The 8,674-nt window shown below is 44.8% G+C and overlaps 1 protein-coding gene across 1 annotated transcript in view; it reads left to right on the forward strand.

Moving 5' to 3' along the window:
• Positions 1-8,200, forward strand: part of PRKRIP1 (PRKR interacting protein 1 (IL11 inducible)) — a 22,889-nt gene extending 14,689 nt beyond the window's left edge. Inside the window, exon 6 of the mRNA XM_012640252.1 lies at positions 7,185-8,200. Coding sequence (XP_012495706.1) covers positions 7,185-7,288 — 104 coding nt within the window. The 3' untranslated portion in view covers positions 7,289-8,200. The remainder of the gene's footprint in view (positions 1-7,184) is intronic.
• The last annotated feature ends 474 nt before the right edge of the window (positions 8,201-8,674 follow it).

Genomic DNA, 8,674 nt, shown 5'->3' on the forward strand with positions numbered 1-8,674 from the left:
TCTTGAACTCCTGAGCTCAAACAATCCGCCCGCCTCAGCCTCCCAGGGTGCTAGGATTACGGGCGTGAGCCACCGCGCCTGGCCTGGTGGCACAGTTTTCAAACTGAGGGTGTGATCCTTTAATCACTGGGTCATGAAATCAGTTTAGAGGTTGCAGCAATCTTTCTAAAACATGAATAAAATAAGACTAAAAAATATCACAGTGCATCACATTCTGAATAAATACTGTTTTGCGAAATTTTCTTTCAGTTTCTGTGTGGGCTCTGGGCTGCAGTCAGACAAATTTGGAAGTCATTGTTAAAGTATGTAGGCCCTGCTCTTATATTTAATTGGGAAGTTAGCACCTGACATATTAAAAAATAATGAACACTACATGGTTGTACATGCTGTGTACCAAATGAGCAGAATAGAATAGAGTGTTCTAGGGATAACTGTCATAAAAATGGTTTGAAGGCCATTTATCTCACCTTCTCAATTTCCTTCCTATTTTTCATTTTGTGAAAGAGTAAGTAAGATTTTCTAGTTGTCTAGTTGAAATGAGTGGAAATTAATGTGGTAATACTGAGTTGTGCCACAAGGTGGCTTCAGTGCGCTGTTGGGTTTTTGATGGTCTAGGAGGTAGATCACTGAAGCTTTTTTTGGCTGTTACACAAAGCAGTAGGCTGGCTGGGAGTTCTGTTGTTGGAGAGGAAGTATCCCCAGTTCTTTTCTGTGCTTGGCCAGGTAACTCAGGGAAAACACCGTGCAGTGTAGGACTCATGTCTGAATGATACTACTGGATGGTACTGAGCTGATCAGGATTATTATAAAGCCTTAAAATCCCAAAATGATGTATTCTAACACCAGTGTTACTTATCCTAACATAGGCCTGCCTAGAAATCCAGAGTGACTAAAGGTGATTTGTTACTAGGTGTATCTAGGGCAGAGTTTCTCAGCTTCTCGTGTTTTAGGCTGAATAATTCTTTGTTGGGGCAGGTGAATCCTGTTCATTGCAGGATGTTAACAGCATCCTAGTCTCTATCCACCAGATGCCAGTAGCACCCACCTCCATCCCAGTCCTTCATTGGCAGTCAAAGATGTCTCCAGACATTGCCAAATGTCCCCTAGTTGGGGAGGGGGACAGAATTGCCCCCCGCTGAGAACTACTAATCTAGATGCATTTGTCTGATGTCTAGAGGGTACTTAATATGTGTTTTGGGTTAAACTGTTATTTCAAAGCCAAACTTCTTAAATATACCATGTTGGAAAACTACCCATATCCTTTGTGTCTTTTGAGAATAAAGGTACTATATGGTCATTTTAGAAATTTTTAGTAGCGTCAACTAGAAAAAAAATTTTTTAGAAGGTGCAGAAAAGAACAAAGTCAAAAATAAAAGTTATCTGTAATTCTTACCAAAAATAACTTTAACATTTTATTTCTTTGATTTTAATTTTTTCACATGTAAACTTATTTATATTTTATAAATATTTAAACAAATATATATTACTATAATACCATATTTATGATATTTATTTATTATATATAAATATTTATAGTCATCCTAATTTTGTCACATAATATGCATCACAAGTATTTTCCCATGTCCTTACAATTCCATAGTACAAGGATTTTTTTCTAGTTGACTCATTTCATCTGGTTGGGAAAAAAAGTTATTCAATGGTAGGCTGTCATGACCAGAAAAAAGTTAGTAATTTGCTTCAGTTGCACTCATTGGCATTTTACCCATTATGCCTGTAATCTGTGAAGAAAATCTCAGGTTCCTGGATTTGAAAATACACTATTGTGTAAACAATAGTATAAGAGCAGTGGAAGCAAATCATGGGAAAAGCTCAAATATCATCATCTGAATAGGTGACCTTTCTTTCTATCCATTTTCTTTTAGTCAACGTACATGTAGTTTGTACGCAGTTATAAGCATAGTGTAGGAGGTTTTCCATTTTGTTTATTTTAACATTGTAAGCATTTCCATTTCTTCATAATTTTTTCAGTGACCTAATATCCAGCAGTTGGCATGCAGTGATATACCTGACCCTTTTCCTTTTATGAGACATTAGGTTGATTCCAGTTCTTGGCTTCTGTAGAAGGCACTTTGGTGAACAACTCTGTACCTGCCTCCCTTCCCCTTTTCCAGGCGGGGGGTGGGAAGAGTAAATTAAAATAAATTTCCAACGGTAGGAATTACTGGATCACAGAACATAAAAAGAACTTTAGACTCTGGAAATATATTGTCAGTCACTTTCCAAAGGAATAGCACGAGTTTTTACTGCTGTCAATGGTGTGCAACTGTGTGTACTTTTATCATATTCTTGCCATCACTGGCTTTTAAAAATTATTCTTCTTCCATGTGGATAAGAATGATGTATGTCAGAGGAAGTCAAGATCTTATTGGGAATTTAGTAAAAAAAAAAAAAAAACTTTAAAAATATAGATAGAGACCTTGCTGGACCATGGTGGCAGCCTCCACTCTCTTCCCACCCCACCCCACCCATGCCACCCACCTGTGTATAGCCTCCAAAGCTCTTCTGTAATATAAAACATAAACTGTCATTCATTTTTCTGCTTATATAACAATCGCCAACATTTATTGAGTGTTTGTTATGTAGCCCTAATTCTAAGTACTTTGTATACATTGACTAACCTATTCCTCACAGCAGCCCTGGGAGGTAGTCAGTGTTGCTGTTATCCCCATTTTACAAATGACAGACCTTGGGCACCAAGTGCTGGTGCCCGCAGAGATGCAGAGGGTGTGCGTGGCAGGCTGGCATTTGATCCCTGGGACTCGCACTTACCTAAGAGGCGATCTTGCTTGAAGCCTAGTCACAGCCTTCGGGGCTCCTGGCCTTTGGTGTCCACCCTCCTGCCTCTCCACTCCCTGCCACAGACCCTGTGCTCTCACTGTGCTCAGGCCTCTGTCCTTCAGCCTCGCTGCATGTGCCCAGGCCGTGGTGCTTTCTTAAACTTCATGCTACCTGACTTGTAACCTGCTTGGAGAACTTCAGTTCACCAGTCACTTCCTCTTGCCCGGTCACTTCCTCTTGCATGTTTTCTCTCTCAGTAAGGCCTTTGCTAACCTCCCTTCCACCCCACCCCAACCTACAGATCTAGCATTTCCCTCTACCTTGCCCCCATAAGGCTTTGCATGTACTTGGTTATAGAACCTGCAAAATCACATAAGGTGCTTACCTATTCAGCTATAATGTCAATTTCATCCTTCTTTGTAAATAAACTTTTCATTTTAGATTGGTTTTAGATTTACAAAAAATTGCAAAGATGGTACCGAGGTAGCGTTTGTCAGGTCTCTCCACTATGAACTTACCCTTTCCCCACATCCCATACTTTGTGGAAGGAGGTCACTGTGCAGCCCACCCTTAAGGAGCAGGTTAGCTGTGCTCCTCCTCCATGACAGCAGAGTGTCTACATACATTATTCGAAATTCTGCACGGGAGACTTACTTCTCTTCTGCATTTATTTATTTAATCATTTCTTTATATCAGTATGGACTCATGGATATTTATTTTATGCTTTAGGTTATCATCAGTACTACGCTATTTATCTTGTTGCTGAAATTATTCCAGCTTTGGCCATTGGGAGCTCTTTCAGTTGGCTCCTGTGTCCCTTTGACAAAGTCCCATTGTTGCTTTTTTTGGCTTTTTGTTTTTTTCTTTTTTAGCACTTCCTTACTGTCTGGCACTACAAGATATTCCAGATTCATCTTGTGTATTTCCTGCCCTAGGCCTAAAATCAGCCATTTGTCTAAGAAGCCCTGGCTCCTTTTACTGGAAGAATGGTATTAGAAACCAAGACCTAGGTGTAATCCTAGCACTGTGGGAGGCCAGGGCGGAAGGATCGTTTGAACTCAGGAGTTCGAGACCAGCCTGAGCAAGAGCGAGACCCCATCTCTACTAAAAAATAGAAAGAAATTAGCTGGACAACTAAAAATATGTAGAAAAAATTAGCCGGGCATGGTGGCACATGCCTGTAGTCCCAGCTACTTGGGAGGCTGAGGCAGGAGGATCGCTTGAGCCCAGGAGTTTGAGGTTGCTGTGAGCTAGGCTGACGCCACAGCACTCTAGCCAGGGCAACAGAGCCAGACTCTGTCTCAAAAAAATAAAATAAAATAAATAATGTTTATGCCATGTACTTCCCCCAAATGTGACTTCATTAATTCAGCCATGTGGCCAGGGTATCCTTAGATCAATGAAGATTAAATATAAAACCACTTTCTTGAACAACGTGCTAGCAGCAGTGAATAAGGCGTGGGTGTGGGAGGTTTTCAGAAGAAGCTTACCACGAAGGATGCTGTATGTGCTATTGCCAACACTTGGAACACGGTGACTGAAGACTCAATTATCCATGCCTAGCACAACTCTGGTCTGCAACTGTGTTCAGTGATGATGTTGAACAGGATGGTAACTTTGAAGGATTCCGTATGTCTAGTGAGAAAAAATGATGTCTGACCTCCTTAGGTATGCAGAACATATACCTTCAGAGTCCATAAGCAAGTTGGAAGAAGTGAATATTGAAGTTTTTACATCGAAAATAAGGTTGTTCATTTACCAATCAATAGTGAAACAGCTGAAATGGTTCTGAATCAGGGTGATCATGATAATAATGACAATGATGATGTTAAGGCTACAGAGGAAGTACCTACAGATGACATGGCGAAAATGCGTGACAGGCTTAGAAGGACAAGAGAGCGTGCATTCATGCAGAACAAGAAGTCATGTCAGTTGATAGAATCCAAGAGAGACTTGTAAGAAAAACCTTTGTTAGAGGCAGATGACTCTGGAGGAAACATTTTTAAAAGCCGTCCCGCAGAATGCCTCCTTATCCCTAGAGGACATACTTCCTGGTCCCTTGACGACTACTGATGTTTATTCTCAACTAAAAAAATAAAATACAGTATGCAGTGACCTTTTAATCAAAACACAGCATCGTAGGTGGAGACTAAAAGCCTATTGCCTCTGTTGTTTAACAGCCGAGACAGGGACTATGGTGATGCTGCCAGGCCGCTTAGTTGCTCTGAACACACAGTCAGGAGTGGTGGTGACTCCAGACACCCACAGGTCATCCACATGGCTGGCTGAGATAGGCACCTTTAAAAATATTGTATAAAATTACCTTCAGGCTATGTGTATAAGGTATATATGAAACATAAATGAATTTTTGTTTAGACTTAGGTCCCATCCCCAAGATACCTCATTATGTACATGCGAATATTCCAAAATCTGGGAAAATCCAAAATCCAAAACACTTCTGGTCCCAGGCATTTAAGATAAGGCATACTCAACCTGTGTTACATTTTCAGAGGCTTCTCAGCCCTAAGGAATGCTTTGAGCCCTCCTCTGTTACACCCCATTCCACAAACATCCTAGTTCATCAGCATGTTACTGACTGATTAAGATCAGAGTTAAGGATCAGATCCTGTGCTCCCGTCCTGCTACGTTCAGAACTGTGCGAGTGCGAGTGTGTGGTGGTTCTTAGGCTTCAAATGGGCAGAATGTGACTTGGGAACAAAGCGGACTTATTCACCAGTTTCCACCGTGAAGCCCAAGTTCTAGAGCAGAGCTCCCCAGCTAGTGCATGAGGAGTAGGCTACAGAAGACAGAATATCTGACCTACCTCCCCACCCCCAGCCTTCAAGGTGCAGACAGTGCCCAAGGCCTTGGACCATTTGCCTCGGGCAGTGAGCATCCTGTCCAGATGTCCCACGTGCCATAGAAGCATTGTCCTTTTCATGCATGCCACGAGCTGCCACAGCTTGGTGAACCCGGCCCTGCCAGTCCAGGGAACTCAGAGGGGCTTTTGATCCTTCTCTGGTCTTCTGTGCAGTCTCTCCATAGCATGCACTTTGTGTGCTCACTTCGCCCCTGGCTCCACCTTCTCCTTTTGCCTCAGTTTCCTTATGCAGTTCATGCAGGTGATGTAGGCAGAGGCCTAAAGAGTCAGTCTGGGTTTGAATCCTGGGTCTTTGTCTCATTGCATCTTAAGCAGAAAACTATTTAACCTGTCTTGGCTTCATCTTCTTCATCTGTAAAATGGATCTATTAATATGATAGTGGTACTTACCTCATAGACCATTGTTAGTAATAAACAAGATACTATACGTAGACTTAGCACAGTGCCTGGCACATAGTAGGTGTTCAACAAATATTAGCTATTAAAATATCCTCACCATTTGAACTTTTGAAGCTTCTCATTCTGTTTGACATGAGGTTGAGAGGAAGGGAGACCCCAAATTAAGTTAAATCTTACAGATGGTTTCTACCCGTTGCAGTGAGTGTTCTTTTTACTGTCCCATCCTAGGGTATGAAGGTGAATTCTAGGCTGCGTGAGGCCTCCCACCTCGAAGCTCTTTGACCCTGTAGCAGCACAGCAGTAGCAAAGCTCTGGGTGTGTTGGGTGGGACGGGGTGGAGTGGCTGGAGTGAGCTTTGCACGTTTGCAAGGAGGAGCCACTGGTTGTGAGTTGGTGAGGCCACCGTGCCTGCAAGTGGCTGCCTAGAGCCCCTGAGCTGGGCCACCTGCTGCTTTGTAGTTCTGACTTTGTCTCTTTCCAACTCTCGCCCATTCTCCTGTTCCCAGGAAGAGGGGAGGAGGAGGATTTGGGGACAAGTTGTCTTTGTACTCTGCTTTTGGCCAGCTCAGCCGCACTCAAGAGCTGCACGTGGGGTGGTAAGGATGGAGGTGGGGTGTGGTTCTGGGACTCTGGGGAAGAGCCAGGAAGCTGGCATATTTGCTGTGGGCAGAGCCCTCTACTACACAGTTTTTGAAAATCCTTTTGCCTACTGCAGTGAGAACTTGAGACTTCAGGAATGCTGTCAGCCAAGCATTACATGCAGAAGAGCTGAGGGCGGGGAGTCACCTGCCAAGGTGGCAGACATTGTAGGTGGTAGGAGCCATATAAAATGCAGCAGGGCCTGATTTATGGGGTGTCATTTGTGTGTGCTACTGGACCTTTTGGTAAGGATGGGGTGCACCTGTCAGCAGTGGTAGATCAATTCTGTGACCCACCCTGACTTCCCAAGGAACAGCTTTGGGGCCTGGTGGGCATGAGGCCACCTCTGTCCAGGAACAGGTAGTTCCTAATTTTCCGTCAGCGCCCCTCCTTCTTTAAGGCGCCCTTGACTCTCCGAGCAGATTTATACGTCTGTGATCTGAATCTGAATGTTGTGTGGTTACAGGATCCAGCCAGGCCCAGGAGCAGCGGTCTGGTAGCTCTGAGGAGGCGTCTGGAACGGAGGAGGAGGAAGAGGAAGACGAGCCCAGCTTCATCATGGGGCGATGACCAAGTCTGCCGCCACAGCTGTCCAGAGCCTGGCTCGTGCTGTGCGCAGAGGGAAAGGAGGCCCTGTTTGACTCAGCTTCCCTCCCAAGGACCCCCTGGATAGAGAGCAAATGGGACCCTTCTGAGCTGCTCCAGGTCCTGCCTGTGAGCGGGACTTGGAGCCTGTGGAGGACGCAGCGCCTCCTGGACACTTGAGGGCGCCACCTGCCAGAGCTCATCCACGTGCCTGCCGAAAGGGGACAGTGCCCGGCCTGCTGCTGCCAGCGCCTGTTCTCACATATTTCAACGGTGATGAGTTTGGGGCTGGTTTTTGTGAAGGGAACATTTACTTAGTAAAGGACAGAGAACCTTCAGGCTTTGTTCAGACATGTGAAACACGAATTACAAACACTGCAGGGAAGGCTGTGAGATGACACTATCGCAGCGGGGCCTCAAGAGTCAACAGGCTGTTACCTCGAACTGTTCCCTGACTTGGTGAAGGAAATGGCCTTGGCTTGGGGGCTGAACCACGTTGCTGGGCCCCTGACCCCTGTTCCTTTCAACAGGGAGCGCGGGCCAGGGACTTTCACCAGGCTGGGCCACAAGAAGGGAACCTGGTGTGTGAAAAGAGCTGCGGGGGAGATAGTCGGTGACTAGGAAAATAAGCAGGAGGAGAATCGGCCGGGCTGAGCCAGAGTGGAGGGCACAGGGACTTCTAGCCCAGCTGCGGGGGTGGGGGGGGACTGTCAGCCAAAAGCTGCGTTTCATGCCAAGGTCAAAGGGGGTCTAAACAGTAAAGGGGCCAAGAGAGACTTGACTTGAGCAGGTGGCAGAACCCTGCATGACTGAAGCCTTTGGGGCTTTCCACTGGGTCACCAGAGCTGGGGATGTGGGTGCAGAACTTGGGCTGTGTGTCCTAGAGTGAATGCAGCCCCAAACCAACTTCCACAGGCCAGGGAGGAGCCGGTCAGCCTTTGACCTTTGCCCTCAGGTGCTTCCAGGCCAGCAGGGGCAATAAAGATAGTTTCTAATTAGAGTCTTTGCTCCATTTTTGGATAATTTATCTCAACTCTAAGGTCCTAAGTATTAATATATTTTGTGCCTTTTATACACTTTGATGAAATTAAGGAAATAGTGGTTTTGAGTGAAGGGAAACCAAGAAACATTTTACTTTTACTTCCCTAGTATAGATTTCCCTGACCCCACTCTGAGTGACATCTATGATAACTTCTGTCCCTTCAGACGTTCAAGTCACAGGAATTTTTTCCCCCAGGAAGCTGAAATGGAGAGTCAGTCCTAATAAATTAGCACACACCCTGCCCGTGCATTTTGAAACCTGTGTTTCTCTTTTGTCAGGGACCAGCTGGTTAGTTGTGTGTTTTGTTCTTAGTTCCCCTGTCTTTGGAC

Source organism: Propithecus coquereli, unplaced genomic scaffold (genome assembly GCF_000956105.1).
Source record: "Propithecus coquereli isolate 6110/MARCELLA unplaced genomic scaffold, Pcoq_1.0 Scaffold150, whole genome shotgun sequence".
Taxonomy (NCBI): domain Eukaryota; kingdom Metazoa; phylum Chordata; class Mammalia; order Primates; family Indriidae; genus Propithecus; species Propithecus coquereli.